Genomic DNA, 26,093 nt, shown 5'->3' with positions numbered 1-26,093 from the left:
TTTTTAAAAAAAAAAATTTGTTTGCCAATCATTCCTGGAAAGATCTAAAGCAGAACCTGGGCACTGAGCATGGAGACATCACAGCAAGGATCAACAATCAGCTTCTCCCTAAATTTATTTATTTATTTATTTATTTTTTATTATTATTATTATTTAGTTATTTATGGATTATTATTATTATTATTATCATTATTATTATCATTATTTTTAATTATTATTTTTATTTCTATTTTTATTTAGTTATTTATGGATGCAGCACCATGGATCCATGCTGGAACCCTGAATTCAGACTGTGAATTTTGAATTTTTTGTGCTTTTCTGGCACTGATCCCCTGCAGAAAAAAAAAAAAATCACTGTGTGGAGTTAAATAAATGTGATTTCACATGGTGAAGGGTTTGGAATTTGGGGTTTTTAGAATGTAGTAACAGCTATGGGACAAGATGGGGGATTTTTTTTCTGTCTCCTTCATGATTTCAGTTTTTGGTTGGACAGTCAGTGCAGGTCATAGAGGTTTGGTTATTGGGTCAAAAATATAAATAATATAAATGTTAATTCTCTATTGGATTGTTTAGCTTTAAATAATTTTGTAACCAGCTAAATTCAGCTCCATTTTGCTGCACAATTCTCTGTACTTTAGATAAAATTTAATCAACAACCAAGCCCAAACACAAGAAATTCACCTTGTGCTTTTAATCCTGACTCTGAGTGAAGACAGAAAAATGAAGACAAGGCACCAGTGAGGTGAGACTTTCCAAAAATCACCTGGAATTCCAAGAGGAATCCCCTCCCAGGCTCAGTGCCCAGCCAAACAGAACCTTTGTCCCACAGTTCAGCACAGGGTGTTCCTACAGCTCTTGTGTAAGAGGTTGGGCAAGCCCAGATCTCTCTGTTCCCTGCTCCCAAGGTGATTGTGACATTTGCTGTTGAGGTGCTTTTGGTGTTTTTGCAGAGTTGGTGAAGCCTAAAAATGATCATCTGTTTTTTTTTGTTCTGTGTAGGGTTCAATACTGGGGTGAGGCAACTCAGAGCCTTGATCCCCTCATCATTTTTAATCTGTTCTGGCACACTTTTTCTTCATCTCCTTCTTTTGGATCTTCCCTCAGTCCCCTTCTCATTCCTTCTTTCCCTCCTTAAATCTCTTTTTCACCTCAGTCCTTCCCCCTCAGAGCTTTCCACAAAATCTCTTCCTTGATCCCTTCAGCTCCTTTCCCTCATTGCCTTTCCCTATCATTTTATATCTGCTCTGGCCCAGTGTTTTTCCTCAGTTTCTCATTTTTTCTCATTCCCCTTGTCATTCCTTCTTTCCCTCATATCATTCCTTAAACCCTTTCCTTCACCTCAGTCATTCCCCTTCAGAGCCTTCCTTCAATCCCCACAAAATCCCTTCCCCGTTCCCCTCAGCCCCTTCCTTTTGTTTTTCCCCATCACTTTTTACCTTTTCTGGCCCAGTTTTTCCTCAGTTTCTCATTTTGGATTTTCACTCTGTCCCCTTCTCTTTGTTCCTTCTTTTCCTCATCCCTCACCTCAGTCCTTGTCCCTCAGGCCCTCAATTTGGCCCTTCCCTCAGCCACTTCCCCATAATTTTCTAGCTTTTCTGGCCCAGTGTTTTTCCTCAGCTTCTCATTTTGGATTTTCACTCAGTCCCCTTCTCCTTGTTCCTTCTTTTCTTCATCCCTCACATTATTCCCTGAGCACCTTCCTTCACCTCAGCCCTTGTCCCTCAGGGTTTTCCCTCAGCCCCTCATTTTGGCCCTTCCCTCAGGGCCTTTCCCGTCATTTTTTAGCTTTTCTGGCCCAGTGTTTTTCCTCAGCTTCTCATTTTTGATCTTCCCCCAGCCACTTCCCCATCATTTTTTAGCTTTTCTGGCCCAGTGTTTCTCCTCAGCTTCTCATTTTTGATCTTCCCTCAGACCACTTTCCCTCATTCCTTCTTTACTTCATATCATTCCTTTAAACCCTTTCCTTCACCTCAGTCCTTCCCCCTCAGAGCTTTCCCTCAATCCCCCTAAAATCCCTTCCCCGATCCCCTCAGCCCCTTCCTTTGGTTTTTTCCCCATCATTTTTTACCTCTTCTGGCCCAGCTTTTCCTCAGTTTCTCATTTTGGATTTTCACTCAGTCCCCTTCTCCTTGTTCCTCCCTGAGCGCCTCCCCTCACCTCAGTCCTTGCTCCTCATGGGGAAGGTCCGAAGTGAGGAAAGGGACTCAAGGAATGATGTGAGGGGTGAGGAAATGGGGTTATGGACTGAGGGAAGATCTAAACAAGGGACTGAGGGAAAACCCTGAGGGGAAACACTGAGGTGAGAAAAGGAGCTCTGGCCATGATGTGAGGGGACAGGGGAAGGAGTTTGGGGACTGAGGGAAGGTTCAAAACATGGCTCTGGGGAAGGCACCAAGATGAGAGCTCAAAGCTGGAAAATAATGAGGGAAGGGGCAGTAGGAAGAGGTCAGGGAAGGAATTGGGGGAGACCCAAAAGAGGGAAAACACTGAGGAGCAAGGACTGAGGAGAAAAAGGGATCTCTCCCCATGCCGTGAAGGGATGAGCGAATGGGCAGCGGGAAGAGCTGAAAACAGGCATGGAGGAGCTGAGGCGATCAAGGTCAGGGCAAGACCGGGCAAGATCCCCACCAAGGGCAAACATTGATGGCCGAGCCAGCTCCTCCTTCACAATAAGGGAGCAGCGCCAATGTGGCGAGATCCCCACAGAGGGCACACACTGATGGCCGATCCCGCTCCTCCCTCACGAGAAAGCAGCGCCCATGTGGCAAGATCCCCACAGAGGGCAAACACTGATGGCCGAGCCAGCTCCTCCTTCACAATAAGGGAGCAGCGCCAACGTGGCAAGATCCCCACCAAGGGCACACGATGGCCGATCCCGCTCCTCCCTCACGAGAGAGCAGCGCCCATGTGGCATGATCCCCAGAGAGAGCACACACTGATGGCTGATCCAGCTCCTCCCTCACAATGAGGGTGCAGCGCCAATGTGCAAGATCCCCACAGAGGGCACACAATGATGGCCGATCCCGCTCCTCCTTCACAATAAGGGAGCAGCGCCAATGTGGCATGATCCCCACCAAGGGCACACACTGATGGCCGATCCCGCTTCTCCTTCACAACGAGGGAGCAGCGCCAATGTGGTGAGATCCCCATTAAGGGCACACACTGATGGCCGATCCCACTCCTCCTTCACAATGAGAGAGCAGCGCCAACCTGGCAAGATCCCCACAGAGAGGGCAAACACTTATGGCCGAGCCAGCTCCTCCTTCACAATGAGAGAGCAGCGCCAACGTGGCAAGATCCCCACTGAGGGCACACACTGATGGCCGATCCCACTCCTCCCTCACGAGGGAGCAGCGCCAAGGCACGGCACGGAAGAGGAAAAGCCGGGCAGCCAAATCCCGGTGACCGCGGGAAGAGGAAAACCCGCGGGCGGCCCCTCGCTGTCTTTCCGGTTCAGTTTTCACTTTCTGTTTTTTTCCCCTCCGTTCCCGCCCCTCGTCCCCTCCTTCTCCCCTTCCTTCCCTCCCTTCTCCCCCTCCTCCTTCTTCCTGGGGCCGGCGATGGCGGCGGCCGCCCCGCACCGCCTCATGCCGCCGGCCCGCTAGCGGGGCCGCGCCGGGGGCCGGGCGGGGCGGCCGTGAGGGCGGCCTGAGGGACGACCCCGAGCGAGCCCGGCCATGGGCGACAGACGGCGAGGGGAGAACGGCGAACCGGGCACGGGTGAGCGGGGCCGGGGGGTGAGGGCGGGCAAGGCTCCATCGCGATCTCGCCTGCGAGTTGGGCGGTGGTTACCGGCTCCATGCCGCTCTTAAGGGAGGGAAAGGCGACCGGCTCTATGCTGCTCTTGAGAGAGGGAAAGGCGACCGGTTCCATGCTGCTCTTGAGAGAGGGAAAGGCGACCGGCTCCATGCTGCTCTTGAGAGAGGGAAAGGCGACCGGCTTCATGCTGCTCTTGAGAGAGGGAAAGGCGGCCGGCTCCATGCTGATCTTCCCTGAGGAAGGGAAACGCGACCGGCTCCATGCCGCTCTTGAGGGAGGGAAAGGCGAGCGGCTCCATCCAGCCCTTCCCTGAGGAAGGAAAAGGCCACCAGCTCCATGCTGCTCTTCCCTCAGGGAGGAAAAGGGACCGGCTCCATGCTGCTCATCCCTGAGGGAGGGAAGGGGACCGGCTCCATGCTGCTCTTCCCTCAGGGAGGAAAAGGGACCGGCTCCATGCTGGTATTCCCTGAGGGAGGGAAGGGGACCGGCTCCATGCTGCCCTTCCCTGAGGGAGGAAAAGGCGACCGGCTCCATGCCGCTCTTGAGGGAGGGAAGGGGACCGGCTCCATGCTGGTATTCCCTGAGGGAGGGAAGGGGACCGGCTCCATGCTGCTCATCCCTGAGGGAGGAAAAGGGGACCGGCTCCATGCCGCTCTTGAGGGAGGGAAGGGGACCGGCTCCATGCTGCTTATCCCTGAGGGAGGCAAGGGGACCGGCTCCATGCTGGTATTCCCTGAGGGAGGGAAGGGGACCGGCTCCATGCTGCTTATCCCTGAGGGAGGGAAGGGGACCGGCTCCATGCTGCCGTTCCCTGAGGGAGGGAAGGGGACCGGCTTCATCCAGCCCTTCCCTCAGGGATGAAAAGGGACCGGCTCCATCCAGCCCTTCCCTGAGGGAGGAAAAGGCCACCGGCTCCATGCTGGTATTCCCTCAGGGATGAAAAGGGACCGGCTCCATGCCGCTCTTGAGGGAGGCAAGGGGATCGGCTCCATGCTGGTATTCCCTGAGGGAAGGAAAGGCGACCGGCTCCATGCTGCTCATCCCTGAGGGAGGGAAGGGGACCGGCTCCATGCTGGTATTCCCTGAGGGAGGGAAGGGGACCGGCTCCATGCTGGTATTCCCTGAGGGAGGGAAGGGGATCGGCTCCATGCTGGTATTCCCTGAGGGAGGGAAGGGGATCGGCTCCATGCTGCCCTTCCCTGAGGGAGGGAAGGGGATCGGCTCCATGCTGCCCTTCCCTGAGGGAGGAAAAGGGGACCGGCTCCATCCAGCCCTTCCCTGAGGGAGGGAAGGGGACCGGCTCCATGCTGCCCTTCCCTGAGGGAGGGAAGGGGACCGGCTCCATCCAGCCCTTCCCTGAGGGAGGGAAGGGGACCGGCTCCATGCTGCTCATCCCTGAGGGAGGAAAAGGGACCGGCTCCATCCAGCCCTTCCCTGGGATGGGGCGGATTGCTGGCTCCACCCCTCTGTTCCATAAGGAGAGGGGAAGGTGACCGCCTTCATCCCGTTTTTCCATAAGGAGAGAAAAATTGGCGGCTCCATCCCTCCCTTCCCTAAGGAGAAGCGGGGAGGAATTCCTGGCTCCACGCCGCCCTTCTCTGGGAAGCAAAGGGTTGTTGTTCCATCGCACTTTTCCCTGGGGAAAAGACGATTTGCCGGCTTCTTGCCGCCCTTGCCTGGGTTAAAAAGAGGGTTCGTGGCTCCTGGTTCCCTCCTGGAAGCTTTGGGACACGTCGGGAACAGCTGGGTTTGAAATTTGCTGCCTGGCCGAGGACACGTTGGCTTCTCCTAGTGGCAGAGCTGGCAAAGTCGCTGTGCTTTTATTTGGATGCCCTTCAGGAGTGGGATTTGGGAATAAAACCAGCGTGGATCCCTCCCCCAGCCTCTTGGTCCCCCTTTGGAGCAGCTGCAGGGCTGAAATTTGGCTTTATGAGGCGAGAAAAACCCATTTGTGCTCTGCTCTTGCGCAATTCTAATCCCAGATTGTCCTCCAGTCATCCCACGGAGGTTTGGATTGGAGCAACTCGAGGTCCTAATAATAATAATAATCCACTCCTAATGATAATTAGGATAATCTGGGATGGATGAAACAAGCTGGAGGTTGGATGGCACAAAAATAGTTGGGAATCATAGGCTTTGCTTCGTGGAAAGTTTTTTTTTCCTAAAAAAATGTGTGTTCTGTGATGATCCAGAAGTGCTCTGCATTTTTGGGCTACTCAAGTCACAACATAATTTTAAAAAAATTAATTTTTTAAACAAAATATCACCCCAAGTCTTTGATCAAAAGGGATATTTCTTAGTGCAGCTCCAAACTCATTTTGGTTTTGTAAAAGGGGGCTTTGCTGTGGTCGAGTGTGCAAATCACTGCTCTGCTCTAGAAGGAATTTTTTCTAGAACTTGTGTTGGGAATGAAATGTCTGATTTCACAGAGCTTGTTTTCCAGCCAGAAATTGTTATCAGAGTTTTTCAGACACTCTTATCTCCTCTGATAAGAATTGAGATTAATTACAATTAAATGCCTTGAACCAGAGGCTGTTAGGGGGCTGTAAAATTGGTTTTATGTATATTGGCTTTATTTATTTTTAGTGTTCCTTTTTGACAACAGCAGAACTTGAATATCCCCCATTCCCAACTCTTCACCCTCAATATTTTTTATTTCAAATTTCCAAATCCCACCTTGGAGCTGGCACTTCCCAAAGTCACCAATTCCTTGTTGCTTAGAATCCCTTTGAGAGCAGAAAGTGAAATGTTGATTTTTTTGGTGGTCTAAATTCTATTTTTTGCCCCATCTGGAATGTTTATTTTTGATGCTGAGACCCCACTAATTGTGAAATCTTTGGATTTGAGGGTTTGGCTTTGCTTTTTTTAATTGAGAATTGTCAGGGTGTGATTTCCCCAGAATCCACAGGGGTTTGTTTGGAAGAATTTGTTTTGATTTTTTTCCCTTTTCCCAAAGGGAATTTCTGTTTCAGGGAGTTTATTCCATGGAAAATCACTGATTTTGCAAACAAAATGTTCTTTTTTTTTGTTGTCCAAGTGCCAAAATTTCTGTGCTGGTGACTTGGGAAGAGCCAGGTGTCACCTGAGTGAAACCACAGCCCTGGCTGAGGTGACAAAATTGGGATTTTGGGGTAAAAATTCCTGAGATAAAAGGCAGCAAGAGCTGATTTTGATGAATTAATGTGTGCAACGTGGAATAAAAAACATAATTTGAATTTTGTGAGCAGCTGAGAGGAGCAGGAGGGAGGTGACAAAAAATAAAAAAAACTCTTGGAAGGATTTAAATGGAAATTTTTTCATCAGAGTGGGGCAGATGTGGCTTTGTCCAGCCAGGGATGGACAAAAATTTCCTTTTTCCAGAGAGAAAATTCCAACTAAAGATTTTTTTTCCCCTTAATTTTTCCTCCAACTTCTCATCCTCCCAAAGTTGTTTTTTCTCCTTTAATTTTTCCTCCAACTTTAATCCAGCCTGAACATCCCAAGTTTTTATTTTCCCTTAATTTTTCCTCCAACTTTTATGCAGCTTGAACTTCCCAAGTTTTTATTTCTCCTTAAATTTTTCCTCCAACTTTTATCCAACCTGAACTTCCCAAGTTTTTTTTTCTCCTCAAATTTTCCCTCAGCAAACAGGAGTGAGAAAAGGAAAAATCTCTGCATCATCCAGGGGAAGAATTTGGATTTTTTTTGGCAGATCTACCACAGGGAAAGAAGGAAATTGGGATGGGAGGAATTAGACTAAAAAAAAAAAAAATTGGGAAAAATGATCCTAAGGAAAGAACACAAACAGATTTTTTTTGGATACTCAAATAAAGATAAAAAGCTGGATTTATCTCAAATATTTGGTGTGATGTGGTGATGCCAGAGCTGATCCTGATGGTGATTCCAAATATTCCAAGCCAGGAAAATTGCTGCAATGTGGAGTTTTGAGGATTTGCCAGCATCCATGTGTCTGCAGGAAACACTGCTCACGTTTTAAGGTTCAAAAATTAAAAAAAAAAGCAAATTCTGCACTTCCAAAGCCTGGAGTTTTCCTCCTGGGCTGGGCAAACTTCCATGGAAGTTCCAAGGTTTTTAATTCCCAGTTTCTGATTCCCAGTTTTTCATTCCCAGTTTCTCATTCCCAATTTCTCATTCCCAGTTTCCCATTCCCAGTTTCTCACTCCCAGTTTCTTTTTCCCCAGTTTTTCATTCCCAGTTTTTCATTCCCAGTTTTTCATTCCCAGTTTTTCATTCCCAGTTTTTCATTCCCAGTTTTTCTTTCCCAGTTTGTCATTCCCAGTTTTTCATTCCCAGTTTCTCATTCCCAGTTTCTCATTCCCAGTTTGTCACTCCCAGTTTGTCATTCCCAGTTTCTCACTCCCAAGTTTTTCTTTCCCAATTTCTCATTCCCAGTTTCTCACTCCCAGTTTCTCATTCCCAATTTCTCACTCCCGGTTTTTCATTCCCAATTTCTCATTCCCAATTTCTAATTCCCAATTTCTCATTCCCAGTTTCCCATTCCCAGTTTCTCACTCCCAAGTTTCTCATTCCCAGGTTTTGTCCCACAGATCCAGTGCCATTCCCAAGTTTCTATTTCTGTGAGTGCCATTCCCAGGTTTCTGAGTTTCCACATGGATCTGTTGCCATTCCCAAATTTCTCATTTCCAAGTTTTTCCCCACAGATCCAGCACCATTCCCAAGTTTACCCCACAGATCCAGTACCATTCCCAAATTTACCCCACAGATCCAGTACCATTCCCAAATTTCTTATTTCCTGAGTGCCATTCCCAAGTTTCTCCTTCCCTGACATTTCCCCCATGGATCCAGCACCATTCCCAAGTTTCTATTTCTGTGAGTGCCATTCCCAAGTTTCTCATTTTCCATGAGTTTCCCAAGTTTCTCATTCCCTGAGTTTTTCCCCATGGATCCAGCACCATTCCCAAGTTTCTACTTCAGTGATGCCATTCCCAGGTTTCTCCTGAGTTTCCCCATGGATCCAGTGCCATTCCCAGAATTTGCCACATGGATCTGATGCCATTCCCAAATTTTCCCCATGTATCCAGCCCCATTCCCAAATTTTCCCCCACAGTTCCAGCACTATTCCCAAGTTTCTCATTCCCAAGTTTTGTCCCATGGATCCAGCACCATTTGCCAGTTTCTCATTCCCCAAATTTCTCATTCCCAAGTTTTCCCCTTGGATCAGGTGCCATTCCCAAGTTTCTCCTTCCCTCACTTTTCCCCACAGACCAAGTGCCATTCCCAGTTTTCTCTGAGTTTCCACATGGATCTGTTGCCATTCCCAAATTTCTCATTTTCCTTGAGTTTCCCAAGTTTCTCATTCCCAAGTTTTTCCCCACAGACCCAGCACCATTCCCAAGTTTCTCTGTTTCCCTGAGTGCCATTCCCAAATTTCTCAATTCAAATTCTTAGTTTGGAAATAATTTTTTTTCTCCTGGAATAATCTGAGAGAAATAAAAATTGACACAAGGAATGATAAATGACTTTATTTCTGCCAGATTTTTATTTTCCTTTCTGCTGGCCACCAGAATTTCAGATTTGGATGAATTCCCATATAAAACTTTAATTTTTTTCCCTTTTCCTGCAGGATTTGCTGTTGATTCAGAAGAGCCCATTCCCAAATTAAATATTAAATATTAAATATTAAATATTGAATTTTTCCTGCAGGATTTGCTGTGGATTCAGAAGAGCCCAGTTCCCAAATTAAATATTGAATTTTTCCTGCAGGATTTGGTGTTGATTCAGAGGAACCCAGCTCCCTGCTGCAGAGGGCAGTGGCTCTGCTGCACAGCTCCTCCCTGGAGTGCCAATCCCAGCAGGGATTCCAGTACAGCAAAGCCATCCTGGTGCAAAATCAGCTGCTCCTCACTGAGGTAAGGCTGGCTGTTCAGGGAGAGGAAAATCTAATTAGATAGGAGAAAAAAAAAATTAAAAAATTAAATAGGAAAATAAAATTATATTGGAAAAAAATTTAAAAATAAATAGAAAAATAAAATTATCTCTTTGTTCCCATTTCCAAAATCCCTTCATTCCCACTTTTCAAATCCCTTCATTCCCACTTTTCAAATCTCTTCTTTCTCACTTTTCAAATCTCTTCATCCCCACATTCCCACTTTTCAAATTCTTTCATTTTCACTTTCAGAATCCTTTCATCCCCACTTTTCAAGTTCCTTCATTCCCACTTTCAAAATTATTTTATTCCCACATTCCCACTTTTGAAATTCCTTCATTCCCACTTTCCAAATCCCCTCATTCCCATTTTAGAATCCTTTTCATTCCCATTTTCACATCCCTTCATCCTCACATTCCCATTTTTAGAATCCCATCATCCCTACATTCCCCACTTTCAAAATCATTTCATCCTCACTTTTCAAACCCTTCATTCCCACATTCCCAATTTCATTTCCACTTTTAGAATTCTTTTGTCCCCATTTTTAAAATCCCCCCATCCCCACATTCCATTTTTTAAATCCCTCCATCCCCACATTCCATTTTTTAAATCCCTCCATCCCCACATTCCCACTTTGACTCCCTTAATCCCCATTTTTCAAATCCTTTCATCCCCACTTTCAAAATCCCTTCATCCCCATATTCCACTTTTCAAATTCATCCATTCCCACTTTTCAAATTCCTTCATCCCCATTTTTAGAATCTCTCCATCCCCACTTTTCAAATCCCTCCATCCCCACATTCCCACTTTTAAAATTCATCCATTCCCACTTTCCAAATCCCCACATTCCCATTTTAGAATTTTTTTCATTCCCATTTTCAAATCCCTTCATCCTCACATTCCCACTTTCCAAATCCCCACAGTCCCACATTTAGAATCTTTTCATTCCCACTTTCAAAATCCTCACATTCCCACTTCCCCATTTTTCAAATCCCCACATTCCCACTTTCAGAATCCCCACAGTCCCACATTTAGAATTCTTTAATTCCCACTTCCAAAATCCTTTATCCCCACATCCCCACATTCCAAATTCTTTCATTCCCACTTTCAAAATCCTCACATTCCCATTTTAGAATCCTTTTCATTCCTATTTTCAAAATCCCTCAATCCTCACATTCTCACTTTCCAAATCCCTTCATTCCCACTTGTAGAATCCTTTTCATTCTCATTTTCAAATCCCTTCATCCTCACATTCTCACTTTCCAAATCCCTTCATTCCCACTTTGCAAATCCCATCAACCTCACATTCCCACTTCTGGAATCTCTTAATTCTCATTTCCAAAATCCCTCCATCCCCACATCCCATTTTCAAATCCTTCCATCCCCACATTCCCACTTTCAGAATCTCTTCATTCCCATTTTTCAAATCCCTTCACCCCCTCTTTTGAAATCCCTTTATCCTCATTTTCAACATCCCTTCATTCCCACTTTTAGAATCCTTTTTATTCCCATTTTCAAATCCCTTCATTCTCACTTTTCAAATCCCTTCATTCCCACTTTCAAAATCCCCACATTCTCATTTTTAGAATCCTTTCATTCCCATTTCTGGAACCCCATCATCCTCACATTCCCACTTTTCAAATCCATCCATTCCCAATTTTCAAATCCATTAATTCCCAATTTTCAAATCCTTCCATCCCCACATTCCCATTTTTAGACTCTCTTAATTCCCATTTTCAAATCCCTTCATCCCCATTTTCAAAATCCCTTCACTCCCACTTTTAGAATATTTCATTCCTGTTTTTGGATCCTCACACCCCCAAATCCCCATTTTTTACCCCCAAATCCCCATTTTTTGATTCCCAAATTCCCATTTTTCACCCCCAAATTCCCATTTTTCACCCTCAAATTCCCATTTTTTTCCTCCAAATTCCCATTTTTAACCCAAAATTCCCATTTTTTTAATCCCAAATTCCCATTTTTTAATCCCCCATTCCCATTTTTACCCCAAAATTCCCATTTTTAACCCTAAATTCCCATTTTTAACCCCAAATTTCCATTTTTGATCCCAAATCCCCATTTTTTACCCCCAAATTCTCATTTTTACCCCCAAATTCCCATTTTTTACCCTCAAATCCCCATTTTTCCCCCCAAATTCCAATTTTTTACCCCCAAATCCCCATTTTTATCCCCAAATTCCCATTTTTCACCCCCAAATTCCCATTTTTACCCCCAAATTCCCATTTTTTACCCCCAAATTCCCATTTTTAACCCCAAATCCCCATTTCTGACCCCCAAATTCCCATTTTTCACCCCCAAATTCCCATTTTTCACCCTAAATTCCCATTTTTCCCCCCAAATTCCCATTTTTAACCCTCTCCCCTTTCCCTTCCCTGCCCATACAGAGCAACCTCTGCTCTTGGAATAAAAATTTCCAATTTAAACATCAAGGATTAAACAAAAATTCAAATTTAATTTGGAAAAAAAATCCTCAAAAAATCCAAATTCCCAACCTGGAAAAAAATGAAAATCCTGAATCTTGACTAATCCCCCTGGGAGAGAGAATTTAAAATAAGGGAAATCAGGAATAATTAAAAAAAAAATCCAATTTTAATTTTTTTTAATTTTAAGGATCAATAATTAAAACCACATTTTAATTTTTTTACCAAATCTTGAAATAAAAATAAATTGTGATTTTTTTTTTCATCACCTGAACCCAAAATAATTCCAATTTTTTTTTTTTTTAATGGATCAATAATTAAACCACATTTTATTTTTTTCCCTAATCTTGGAAAAAAAATTGAATTTTTTTTCATCACCTGAGACCAAAAAATCCAAATTTTTTTAATTTTAAGGATCAATAATTAAACCACATTTTATTTTTTTTTACCAAATCTTGAAAAAAAAAATTGTGAATTTTTTTCATCACCTGAACCCAAAATAATTCCAATTTTTTTTTGCAGTTTCAGGATTTTGCCAAGGCCAAGGCAGCTGCTGGGTACAGGCAGGAGGAGCTGCAGGAAACTTTTGCATTTCTGATTTTTGCCAAGGAGGAGGAGGTAAAAAATGGGATTTGGAAAAAATAAAAATGGGATTTTTAAAAAATAAAAATGGGATTTGTGAAAAGCAAAAATGGGATTTTTAAAAAATAAAAATAGGATTTTTAAAAAATAAAAATGGGATTTTTAAAAAATAAAAATGGGATTTTTAAAAAATAAAAATGGGATTTGGAAAAAATAAAAATGGGATTTGTAAAAAATAAAAATGGGATTAGGAAAAAATAAAAATGGGATTTGTAAAAAACAAAAATGGGATTTGTAAAAAATAAAAATGGGATTTTTAAAAAATAAAAATGGGATTTGGAAAAAGCAAAAATGGGATTTTTAAAAAATAAAAATGGGATTTTTAAAAAATAAAAATATGATTTGTGAAAAGCAAAAATGGGATTTTTAAAAAATAAAAATGGGATTTGGAAAAAATAAAAATGGGATTTTTAAAAAGCAAAAATAGGATTTGTAAAAAATAAAAATGGGATTTGTAAAAAATAAAAATGAGATTTTTAAAAAATAAAAATGGGATTTGTAAAAAGCAAAAATGAGATTTTTAAAAAACCAAAAGCTGGGAATTCCCATTGGAAATTAAATTTATTAATTTATTTATTCTTAGGATTTGGGGGAAATTAATGAATCCACTGGAAATTAATTTTAATAATTTGTTTATTAATTTTATTTAGTGAAAATCTGGGAATCCATTGGAAATTCCATTTAAATTCAGATTTATTAATTGGATGTGGGGAAAATTTGGGAATCCACTGGAAATTCATTTTAATAATTAATTTATTCATTTGATTTAGTGAAAATCATGGAATCCACTGGAAATTAAATTTAATAATTGATTTATTATTAGGATTTTGAGAAAATCAATCCACTGGAAATCCAATTTTAATGATTATTTATTTTTAGGATTTGGGGAAAATCAGAGAATTCCCACTGGAAATTCCATTTAAATTCAAATTTATTAATTTTATTTATTGAAAATTTGGGAATCCACTGGAAATTCATTTTAATAATTGATTTATTCATTTTATTTAGTAAAAAATCAGGGAACCCATTAAAAAAAATCCCTTTAAATTCAGATTTTCTATGAATATTTCATTTATTTCCCCTCCAACCTCACTTTTTTAAAATTTTAATACTCAATAATTCCTTTTCCCAAACTCATATATTTTTTTCCAGCCAGATTTAAAAAAAAAATTAAAAATAAAATAAATTTATATAAAATAATTTATATTGAATTTTACTCCCACCACACTCAGAGATATTTTTCCCAGCCAGATTTTTTTTAAAAAAAAAGAAAAATTAAAAATAAATTTATATAAATTAAATTATATTGAATTTTGCTCCCATCATAGTCAGATATTTTTTTTCCAGCCAGATTTAAAAAAAAATTTAAAATAAAAATTATTTTATATTGAATTTTGTTCCCACCACACTCAGATTTTTTTTCCAACCAGATTTAAAAAAAAAATTAAAAATAAAAATAAATTTATATAAAATAATTTATATTGAATTTTGTTCCCACCTCACTCAGATTTTTTTTCCAGCCAGATTAAAAAAAAAAAATTAAAAATAAAAATAAATGCATATAAATTAATTTATATTGAATTTTGCTCCCACCTCACTCAGATTTTTTTTCCAGACAGATTTAAAAAAAAAATTAAAATAAATTGATATAAATAAATTTATATTGAATTTTGCTCCCACCATACTCAGATTTTTTTCCAGCCAAATTTAAAAAAATAAAATAAAAAATTAAAAAAATTGATATACAGTAGTTTCACGAATACAAGCCGCACGGATTATAAGCCGCACCCCCGGTGCCTCGACAATGTTGCTGTCTTTGTCAATAGATAAGCCGCACCCGGAATATTAGCCGCACTTTCGTTCGTCGCGAGAATCCGTGCGCAGCTTTCACAAATTGGCCAATTAGTAACAGGATCGCGGCATAGCGGGCTTTACTGGCTCGGGGCGGGGCCAGGCAGGCTCGGCCCGCTCATGGTTGCCGACGGGGCCGGGTGGCCCAGCTCAGCGCCACGGCTCGGCGGGGCTGGCCGGGTGGTGCTGCCGCCGCCGCCGGGCTCGCTGGCCCCCCTCTCCCGTCAGCACCGCCCCGCTGCCGCGTTCGCTCGCCCGGCTGGCAGGGCTGCTGCCGCCGGGCTCGCCGCCCGCCCCGCTGCCGCTTTCACTCGCCCCGCTGCCGCTTTCGCTCGCCCTGCGCCGCGCCTCGCGAGCGCCGCGCCTCGCCTCGCGAGCGCCGCGCCCGCCACGCGGCGCCGGCGCTTCGCTCGCGGCGCCGGCGCTTCCGCGAGCGGCGGCGGCGCTTCGGTCGCGGCGGCGGCGCTTCGGTCGCGGCGGCGGCGCTTCCGCGAGCGGCGGTGGCGCTTCCGCTCGCGGCGACGGCGCTTCCGCTCGCGGCGGCGGCGCTTCCGCTCGCGGCGGCGGCGCTTCGCGAGTGCCGCTTTCGCTCGCCCCGCCGGCAGGGCTGCCGCCGCCGCCACCAGGCTCGCCGGCCGCCCCCTCCCGTCTGCACCGCCGCCGCGTTTCCTCGCCCTGGCCGGCACTGCAGGCCCCCGCACCGCCGGGCTCCCCCACGCTGCTGGCCCCGATTATGCTGGGCTTCCCCCGCTGCCAGGCAGCCCCACCCGCCGGCCTTCCTGCTTCTGCCATGCTCCCCTGCACTGCTAGCCCCAGTTCTCCCGGGCTCCCCCGCCATGCTGGCTCAGGCTCTGCCACCCGCCCCCACACTGCAGGCCCCGCCTCTGCCAGGCTTTCCCACCTCTGCCGGGGCCGGCCGGGCTCCAGCTTGGCTTGGGGCTGCCGCGGGCTCTCACTTCCGTGTTGGCAGCTTTTAGAATTTTGTTAATAGATTAGCCGCCCCGGAATATTAGCCGCACTTCCGGGTTTCCACCAAAATTTTGGTCAAATTGGTGCGGCTTGTATTCGTGAAATTACTGTAAATAAATTTATATTGAATTTTGCTCCCACCACACTCAGAGATTTTTTTCCAGCCAGATTAAAAAAAAAATTAAAAATAAAAATAAATGTATATAAAATAATTTATATTGAATTTTAATTTTGCTCCCACCACACTCAGATTTTTTTTCCAGCCAGATTTAAAAAAAAAAATTAAAAATAAAAATAAATTGATATAAATTAATTTATATTGAATTTTGCTCCCACCACACTCAGATTTTTTTCCAGCCAGATTTAAAAAAAAAAATTAAAAATAAAAATAAATTTATATAAATTAAATTATATTGAATTTTGTTCCCACCACACTCAGATTTTTTTTCCCAGCCAGATTTAAAAAAAAAATTAAAAATTAAAATTATTTTATATTGAATTTTGCTCCCACCACACTCAGAGATTTTTTTTCCAGCCAGATTTTTTTCCCTTAATCCTTAAAATAAAAATAAAAAAATAAAAATAAATGTATATAAATTAATTTATATGTAATTTTTTTGCAGGCCCAGCAGGTTTGTGAGCGGGGGCTCCGTGTCAGCTCCAGCTCCAGCTCCACCCTGGGGGACCCAGCCCAAGGTAAAAATCAAAATTCTGCTGAAAAAACCAAAATTTCTGATTTATTGTGCAAAATTCCACAGGAAATTCAATTTATTCTGTAAAAATCCACAAAAAATTCCTTGTTTTTCCTACAGAAAATTCCATTTTTTTCTGCAAAACTCCACAGAAAATTCCATTTATTCTGCAGAAAATTCAATTTATTCTGTAAAAATCCACAGAAAATTCAATTTATTCTGTAAAAATCCACAAAAAATTCCATTTATCCTGCAGAAAATTCCATTTATTCTGCAAAAATCCACAAAAAAATTCCATTTATTCTGTAAAAATCCACGGGAAATTCCATTTATTCTGCAGAAAATTCCATTTTTTTCTACAAAAATCCACAAAATAATCCATTTATTCTGCAAAAATCCACAGAAAATTCCATTTATTCTGTAAAAATCCACAAAAAATTCCATTTTATTCTGCAGAAAATTCCATTTATATTTTACAAAAATCCACAAAAAAAATCAATTTATTCTGCAGAAATCCACAGAAAATTCCATTTATTCTGCAGAAAATTCCATTTATTCTGCAAAAATCCACAGAAAATTCCATTTATTCTGTAAAAATCCACAAAAAATTCAATTTATTCTGAAAAAATCCACAAAAAATTTCATTTTATTCTGCAGAAAATTCCATTTATATTTTACAAAAATCCACCAAAAAAAATCAATTTATCCTGCAGAAATCCACAGAAAATTCCATTTATTCTGTAAAAATCCACAAAAAATTCAATTTAGTCTATAAAAATCCACAGAAATTTCCATTTTATTCTGTAGAAATCCACAGAAAATTCCATTTATTCTGTAAAAACCCACAGAAAATTCAGTTTTTTTCTGCAGAAAATTCCAATTTTTCTGCAAAAATCCACAGAAAATTCCAGTTATTCTGTAGAAATCCACAAAATGAATATTTCTCAATTTTCTATTAATATTTGTAATTTCCTGGGAATATTTCTCTTTTTTTGGATGCTATTTCTCATTTTCCTGTGAATATTTCTCCTTTTCCAAGAATATTTTCAATTTCCATGAATATTTCTAATTTTCCATTAACATTTTCCATGAATATTCCCAATTTCCTGTGAATATTTGTAATTTCCTGGGAATATTTCTCATTTTTGGGGGAATATTTCTCATTTTCCATTAATATTTCCTATTTCCTCTAAATATTTTTAATTCCCTGTGAATATTTCTCATTTTCCATGAATATTTCCCATTTTTCTGTGAATATTCCTCTTTTTCCTATGAATATTTCTTATTTTTTGGGGAATATTTCATAATTTCTTGGTATATTTTTCATTTTCCTGCGAATATTTCTCATTTTCCATGAATATTTCTCATTTCCTGGGAATATTTTTAATTTCCTGGGACTATTTCTCATTTCCTGGAAATATTTCTCTTTTTTCCATGAATATTTCTCATTTTTTTGAGGAATATTTCTCATTTTCCATGAATATTTGCAATTTCCTGGGAATATTTTTAATTTTCCATGAATATTTCCCATTTTCCATTAATATTTCTCATTTTCCTTGAATAATTTTCATTTTCCTGTGAATATTTCTCACTTTCTATGAATATTTCTCATTTTCCTGGGAACATTTCTCTTTTTTTGGAGACTATTTCTCATTTTCCTGTGGATATTCTTCATTTTCCAATAATATTTTTCATTTCCCATGAATATTTCCCATTTCTTGTGAATATTTCTCATTTCCTGTGAATATTTCTAATTTTCAATGAATATTTCCCATTAATATTTACCATTTTCCTATGAATATTTCTCATTTCTCATGAATATTTCTCATTTTTTGGGGAATATTTCCAATTTCCTGGGGCTATTTCTCATTTTTCATGAATATTTCCCATTTCCTGTGAATATTTCTCCTTTCCCATAAATAATTCCAATTTCCATTAATATTTCTCATTTTCCATGAATATTTCCCATTAATATTCACCATTTTCCTGTGAATATTTCGCATTTCCTGTGAATATTTCCCATTTCCTGTAAATATTTTTAATTTCCTGGAAATATTTCTGATTTTCCATGAATATTTCTCATTTCCTGGGAATATTTCCAATTGAATATTTTTAATTTCCTGTGAATATTTCTCATTAACTGGAAATATTTCTCTTTTTTCCATGAATATTGCTCATTTTTTTGAGGAATATTTTTAATTTTCCATGAATATTTCCCATTTTCCATTAATATTTCCCATTTCCTGTGAATATTTTTAATTTCCTGGGAATATTTCTCATTTCCTGGAAATATTTCTCTTTTTTTTTTGGAGATTATTTCTCATTTTCCTGTGAATATTTCTCTTTTTTCCATGAATATTTCTCATTTTTTGAGGAATATTTCTAATTTTCCATGAATATTTCCCATAAATATTTTTCATTTCCCATGAATATTTCCCATTAATATTTCCAATTTCCTGTGAATATTTTTAATTTCCTGGGAATATTTTAAATTTCCTGTGAATATTTTAAATTTCCATGAATATTTCTAATTTCCCATTAATATTTCCCATGAATATTTCCCATTTTCCTTGAATAATTTTAATTTTCCTGTGAATATTTTTAATTTTCCATGAATATTTCCCATTAATATTTCCAATTTCCTGTGAATATTTTTAATTTCCTGTGAATATTTTTAATTTTCCATTAATATTTCCTATGAATATTTTTAATTTCCAGTGAATATTTTTAATTTCCTGTAAATATTTTAAATTTCCTGTCAATATTTTGAATTCCTGTGAATATCTCCCACCTAATTCCCATTTTTTTCTCTTTTTTCAGGTGTTTATATTTCCAAATATTCCGATTTCCTGCAGCACCAGGGACAGGCAGCACACATTGTCATTTGTAAAGTCATCAAGGTAAAAAAAAAATAAAAATATTAAATTAAAATTTAAAATCAAACTCCAAAATTTCTGCAATTTGGGGATTTTTAAATCCAATTTTAATTTGAATTTTTAGGAATTTTAGGGATTTTTTTTTCCAATTTTAATTTGGATTTTTATGAATTTTTGGGATTTTTTTCCAATTTTAATTTGAATTTTTATGAATTTTAGGAGGTTTGAGGGTTTTTATTCCCAATTTTAATTTGGATTTTCAGGAAATTTTGAATTTTTGGATTTTTTTCCAATTTGGATTTTTAGGAATTTAGGAATTTTTGGATTTTTTTCCCAATTTTAATTTGGATTTTTTTTTTAATTTGGAATTTCAGGATTTTTTTCCATAAATTTGTATTTGGAATTTCAGAAATTTTGGGATGTTAAAGAATTTTTTTCCCAATTTTAATTTGGATTTTTATGAATTTTGGGAGGTTTGAGGGGTTTTATTCCCAATTTTAATTTGGATTTTTATGAATTTTGGGAGGTTTGAGGGGTTTTATTCCCAATTTTAATTTGGATTTTTAGGAAATTTGGAATTTTTGGATTTTTTTTCCCAATTTTAATTTGGATTTTAATGAATTTTAGGAGATTTTAGGGATTTTTTTCCCAATTTTAATTTGGATTTTTAGGAAATTTGGAATTTTTGGATTTTTTTCCCAATTTTAATTTGAATTTTTATGAATTTTAGGAGGTTTGAGGGATTTTTTTCCCAATTTTAATTTGGATTTTTAGGAAATTTGGAATTTTAGGGATTTTTTTCCCAATTTTAATTTGGATTTTTAGGAAATTTGGGAGATTTTAGGGATTTTTTTTCCAATTTTAATTTGAATTTTTAGGAATTTTAGGAGATTTTAGGGATTTTTTTTCCCCAATTTTAATTTGGATTTTTAGGAATTTTAGGAGGTTTGAGGGTTTTTATTCCCAATTTTAATTTGGATTTTTAGGAAATTTGAAATTTTTGGATTTTTTTTCCCAATTTTAATTTGGATTTTTTTTTAAATTTGGAATTTCAGGATTTTTTTCCCTAAATTTGTATTTGGAATTTCAGAAATTTTGGGAGATTTTAGGGATTTTTTTCCCAATTTTAATTTGGATTTTAATGAATTTTGGGAGGTTTGAGGATTTTTATTCCCAATTTTAATTTGGATTTTTAGGAAATTTGGGATTTTTGGATTTTTTTTTTCCAATTTTAATTTTTGATTTTTATGAATTTTTGGGATTTTTGAGAATTTTTTCCCCCCCAGTTTTAATTTAGATTTTTAGGAATTTTAGGAGGTTTGAGGGGTTTTATTCCTAATTTTAATTTGGATTTTTAGGAAATTTGAAAATTTTTCCTCTAATTTTTCCTTGGAATTTCAGGAATTTTGTGATTTCAGGATTTTTTTCCCCAATTTTAATTTGGATTTTTAGGAAATTTGGAATTTTTGGATTTTTTTCCCAATTTTAATTTGGATTTTTTTTAAATTTGCAATTTCAGTATTTTTTTTCCCTAAATTTGTATTTGGAATTTCAGAAATTTTGTAAGATTTGAGGATTTTTTTCCCAATTTTAATTTGGATTTTTGGGATTTGAGGATTTTTATTCCCAATTTTAATTTAGATTTTTAGGAATTTTAGGAGGTTTGAGGGTTTTTATTCCCAATTTTAATTTGGATTTTTAGGAAATTTGGAATTTTTGGATTTTTTTTCCGATTTTAATTTTCGATTTTTATGAATTTTTGGGATTTCAGGATTTTTTCCCCCAAATTTTAAATTGAATTTTTAGGAATTTTGGGATTTGAGATTTTTTTTCCCCAATTTTAATTTGGATTTTTTTTTTTAATTTGGAATTTCAGGATTTTTTTCCCTAAATTTGTATTTGGAATTTCAGAAATTTTGGGATGTTAAAGAATTTTTTTTCCCAATTTTAATTTGAATTTTTATGAATTTTAGGAGGTTTGAGGGGTTTTATTCCCAATTTTAATTTGGATTTTTAAAAATTTTGGAATTTTTGGATTTTTATTCCCAATTTTAATTTGGATTTTTAGGAAATTTGGAATTTAAAGATTTTTTTCCCAATTTTAATTTTTATTTTTATGAATTTTTGGGATTTTTGAGAATTTTTTCCCCCCAGGTTTAATTTGGATTTTTAGGAATTTTAGGAGATTTTAGGGATTTTTCCCCCAATTTTAATTTGAATTTTTAGGAATTTTGGAATTTAAGGATTTTTTCTCCAATTTTAATTTGGATTTTTATGAATTTTGGGAGGTTTGAGGGTTTTTATTCCCAATTTTAATTTGGATTTTTAGGAAATTTGGAATTTCAGAATTTTTTCCCCCTAATTTTAATTTGTTATTTCAGAAATTTTGGGATGTTAAAGAATTTTTTTCCCAATTTTTCTTTGGATTTTTATGAATTTTTGGAGGTTTGAGGATTTTTATTCCCAATTTTAATTTGAAATTTTAGGAAATTTGGGATTTTAGGGGTTTTATTCCCAATTTTAATTTGGATTTTTAGGAACTTTGGGATTTCAGGATTTTTTTCCCCAATTTTTCCTTTGATTTTTATGAATTTTAGGAGGTTTTAGGGATTTTTTTCCCCAATTTTAATTTGGAATTTCAGGAATTTTGTGTTTTTTGGGGATCAGGTCAGGTCAGATCCCATTTAATATCCCAGGATATTTAATTCCTGGCAGGAATAATTATAATTTTTTGTGTTTTTGGGAACAGGGCATGGTCAGGAATTTCCATTCCTGTTAAGAATAATTGTAATTTTTTTATTTTTTTGGAGCAGGGAAGGGTCAGATCCCATTTAATATCCCAGGAATTTCAATTCCTGGCAGGAATAATTTTGAATTTTGGTTTTTTTGGGACAGGGCAGGGTCAGATCCCATTTAAATAATTGAAATTTTGTATTTTTTGGGACAGGGAATGGTCAGGAATTCTCATTCCTGGCAGAAATAATTGGAATTTTGGGGTTTTTTTTGGAGCAGGGCAGGGTCAGAGCCATTGGAATAATTTTGAGTTTTGGTTTTTTGGGACAGGACAGGGTCAGATCCCATTTAAATAATTATAATTTTATGGTTTTTGGAAACAGATCCTGTCAGGAATAATTGGGAAATTTTGATTTTTTTGGAGCAGGGCAGGGCCAGATCCCATTTAATATCCCAGGATATTTAATTCCTGTCAGGAATAATTAAAATTTTTTTGTTTTTTGGGACAGGGCAGGGTCAGATCCCATTTCAATAATTATAATTTTGGTGTTTTTGGGATCAGGGCAGGGTCAGATCCCATTTCAATAATTATTAAATTTGTTTTTTTTTGGGAGCAGGGCAGGGTCAGAACCATTTCAATAATTATAATTTTTTTGTTTTTTGGGACAAGGCAGGCTCAGATCCCATTTCAATAATTATAATTTTGGTGTTTTTTGGAACAGGGCAGGGTCAGATCCCATTTCAATAATTATAATTTTGGTTTATTTTGGAGCAGGGCAGGGTCAGATCCCATTTCAATAATTATAATTTTTTTGTTTTTTGGGACAGGGCAGGGTCAGATCCCATTTCAATAATTATAATTTTATTTTTTTGGACAGGGCAGGGTCAGATCCCATTTCAATAATTATAATTTTTTTGTTTTTTGGACAGGGCAGGGTCAGAGCCATCAGGAGCAGCTCCAGCTCCAGCAGAGCCCCCACGGCCGGGTTCGACTGCCACGAGGGGAACCAGCAGGTATGGGGGAGTGGGGGAAATTCCTAAAAATGGGATTGGAAATTCCAAAAATGGGGTTGGAAATTCCAAAAATGGGATTGGAAATTCCCAAAATGGGGGGGAGAAAGTTCCCAAAAATGGAATTGGAAATTCCCAAAAATGGGATTGGGAAAGTTCCCAAAAATGGGGGAAATTCCCAAAAATGAGGATTGGAAATTCCAAAAATGGGATTGGAAACTTCCTAAAAATGGGGGGAATTCCTAAAAATGGGGGGGAAAAGTTCCTAAAAATGGGATTGGGAAATTCCAAAAATGGGATGGGAAAGTTCCCATAAATGGGGTTGGGAAACTTCCCAAAAATGAGATTGGAAACTTCCCAGAAGAGGTGGAAAAGTTCCTAAAACTGGGATTAGAAACTTCACAAAAATGGGATTGGGAACTTCACAAAAATGGGGGGGAAAATCCTAAAAATGGGATTGGGAACTTTCTAAAAATGGGGGGGAAAGATCCTTAAAATGGGATTGGAAATTCCCAAAATGGGATGGGAAAGTTCCTAAAAATGGGGATTGGGAACTTCCTAAAAATGGGGGGGATTCCCTAAAAATGGGATGGAAAAATTGCCAGAAATGGGGTGGGAAAATTCCCAAAAATGGGATTGGAAATTCCCAAAAATGGGACTGGAAATGTCCTAAAAATGGGATTAGGAAATTCCAAAAATGGGATTGGGAACTTCACAAAAATGAGGGGGATTCCCAAAAAACTTCCCAAAAAATGAGAAAGTTCACAAAATGGGATTGGGAAACTTCACAAAAATGGGATGGGAAAGTTCCTAAAAATGGGGTGGGAAATTCCAAAAATGGGATTGGAAATTCCCAAAATGGGGGGAATTCCTAAAAATGGGGGGGAAAAGTTCCTAAAAATGGGGTGGGAAATTCCAAAAATGGGATGGAAAAATTGCCAGAAGTGGGATGGGAAACTTCACAAAAATGGGGATTGGAAATTCCCAAAAATGGAGGGGAAAAGTTCTCAAAAAGAGGGGGAAATTCCCTAAAATGGGATTGGGGAGTTCCCAAAATGGGGAGGAAAATTCCCAAAAATTGAGGGGAAAAGTTCCTAAAAATGGGGAGAAAGATCCTAAAGATGGGGTGGGAACTTCCCAAAAATGGGATTGGGAAATTCCCAAAACCTGGGAATTCTCAACTTTCCAAAAATTGGGAATTCTCAGCTTTCCTAAAAATGGGAATTCTGAACTTCCCAAAAATGGGAATTGGGAACTTCCCAAAAACTGGGAATTCTCAACTTTTACTGAGATGGGAACCCTAAAAACTGGGAATTCTCAACTTGCCAAAAATGGGAATTCTAAACTTCCCAAAAATGGGAATTCTAAACTTTTTTTTCATCTTCTGCTGGGATGGGAACCCTAAAAAATGGGAAATTTTGAATTCTACTGGGAACCCTAAAACCTGGGAATTTTATGGTGGAACCGCAAAAATTGGGGGGTTTATGGGACTGTCATTTTGGGGGTCTGTCCCTTTTAGGGCTGTCCCTTTAGGATCTGTCCCATTTAGGGGTTTGTCCCTTTTTCAGTGTGCTCTGGGGTGTGTGCTGTGCTCCCAGTGTCACCCCAGGGTGATTTGGGGTTTCTCTCTGTCCCCAGCTGTTCCTGTACGAGCTCAGCGGGGGCGGCGCGGCCGAGAGACCCCGGCAGGTCTGTCCCTACATCCGGCTGGAGAGACGGAAAAGGGAGCAGCTGGGGGACATGGAGACACTGTAAGGACACTGTGTGACAGTGTGTGACAGTGTGTGACAATCTGTGAGCCTGTGTGACACTGTGTGACACTGAGTGAGTCTGTGTGACCCTGTGTCCCTACATCCGGCTGGAGAGACGGAAAAGAGAGGAGCTGGGGGACATGGAGAGAGTGTAAGGACACTGTGTGACACTGTGTGACCCCTGTGACAGTCTGTGACACTGTGTGACACTGTGTGACAGTGTGTGACACTGAGTGAGTCTGTGTGACCGTGTCCCTACATCCGGCTGGAGAGACGGAAAAGAGAGGAGCTGGGGGACATGGAGACACTGTAAGGACACTGTGTGACAGTGTGTGACAGTGTGTGACACTGTGTGACAATCTGTGAGCCTGTGTGACACTGTGTGACACTGTGTTAGTCTGTGTGATCCTGTGTCCCTACATCCGGCTGGAGAGATGGAAAAGAGAGGAGGTGGGGGACATGGAGACACTGTAAGGACACTGAGTGACAGTGTGTGACACTGTGTGACACTGTGTGACCCCTGTGACAGTCTGTGACACTGTGTGACACTGTGTGACCCTGTGTCCCTACATCCGGCTGGAGAGACGGAAAAGAGAGCAGCTGGGGGACATGGAGAGAGTGTAAGGACACTGTGTGACACTGAGTGACACTGAGTGACCCTGTGTGACACTGTGTGACCTCTGTGACAGTCTGTGACACTGAGTGAGTCTGTGTGACACTGTGTCCCTACATCTGACTGGAGAGACGGAAAAGAGAGGAAATGAGGGACATGGAGACACTGTAAGGACACTGAGTGACACTGAGTGACAGTGTGTGACACTGTGTGACACTGTGTGACCCCTGTGACAGTCTGTGACACTGAGTGAGTCTGTGTGACACTGTCCCTACATCCGGCTGGAGAGACGGAAAAGAGAGGAGCTGGGGGACATGGAGACACTGTAAGGACACTGTGTAACAGTGTGTGACAGTGTGTGACACTGTGTGACAGTGTGTGACCTCTGTGACAGTCTGTGACACTGAGTGAGTCTGTGTGACACTGTGTGACACTGTGTGACAGTGTGTGACACTGTGTGACACTGTGTGACCCCCTGTGACACTGTGTGAGTCTGTGTGATCCTGTGTCCCTACATCCGGCTGGAGAGACGGAAAAGAGAGGAGCTGGGGGACATGGAGAGAGTGTAAGGACACTGAGTGACACTGTGTGACACTGTGTGACCCTGTGTGACCCTGTGTGACACTGTGTGACACTGTGTGACCTCTGTGACAGTCTGTGACACTGAGGGAGTCTGTGTGACCGTGTCCCTACATCCGGCTGGAGAGACGGAAAAGAGAGGAGCTGGGGGACATGGAGACACTGTAAGGACACTGAGTGACACTGAGTGACAGTGTGTGACACTGTGTGACACTGTGTGACACTGTGTGACACTGTGTGACCTCTGTGACAGTCTGTGACACTGAGTGAGTCTGTGTGACCGTGTCCC

General features: G+C 40.0%; 1 protein-coding gene across 1 annotated transcript in view; it reads left to right on the top strand.

The window, feature by feature from the left end:
• Nucleotides 1-3,645: 3,645 nt before the first annotated feature.
• Nucleotides 3,646-26,093, top strand: part of LOC116995156 (protein TASOR 2) — a 52,099-nt gene continuing 29,651 nt past the window's right edge. Inside the window, exons 1-7 of the mRNA XM_033057549.1 lie at nt 3,646-3,720; nt 9,484-9,629; nt 12,610-12,705; nt 16,173-16,245; nt 19,062-19,141; nt 22,781-22,864; nt 24,500-24,612. Coding sequence (XP_032913440.1) covers nt 3,678-3,720; nt 9,484-9,629; nt 12,610-12,705; nt 16,173-16,245; nt 19,062-19,141; nt 22,781-22,864; nt 24,500-24,612 — 635 coding nt within the window. The 5' untranslated portion in view covers nt 3,646-3,677. The remainder of the gene's footprint in view (nt 3,721-9,483; nt 9,630-12,609; nt 12,706-16,172; nt 16,246-19,061; nt 19,142-22,780; nt 22,865-24,499; nt 24,613-26,093) is intronic.

The sequence above is a fragment of the Catharus ustulatus genome, chromosome 4, assembly GCF_009819885.2.
Source record: "Catharus ustulatus isolate bCatUst1 chromosome 4, bCatUst1.pri.v2, whole genome shotgun sequence".
NCBI lineage: Eukaryota > Metazoa > Chordata > Aves > Passeriformes > Turdidae > Catharus > Catharus ustulatus.
The sequence above is the reverse complement of the archived record's forward strand: the minus strand, read 5'-3'. Positions and strand labels throughout refer to the sequence as shown.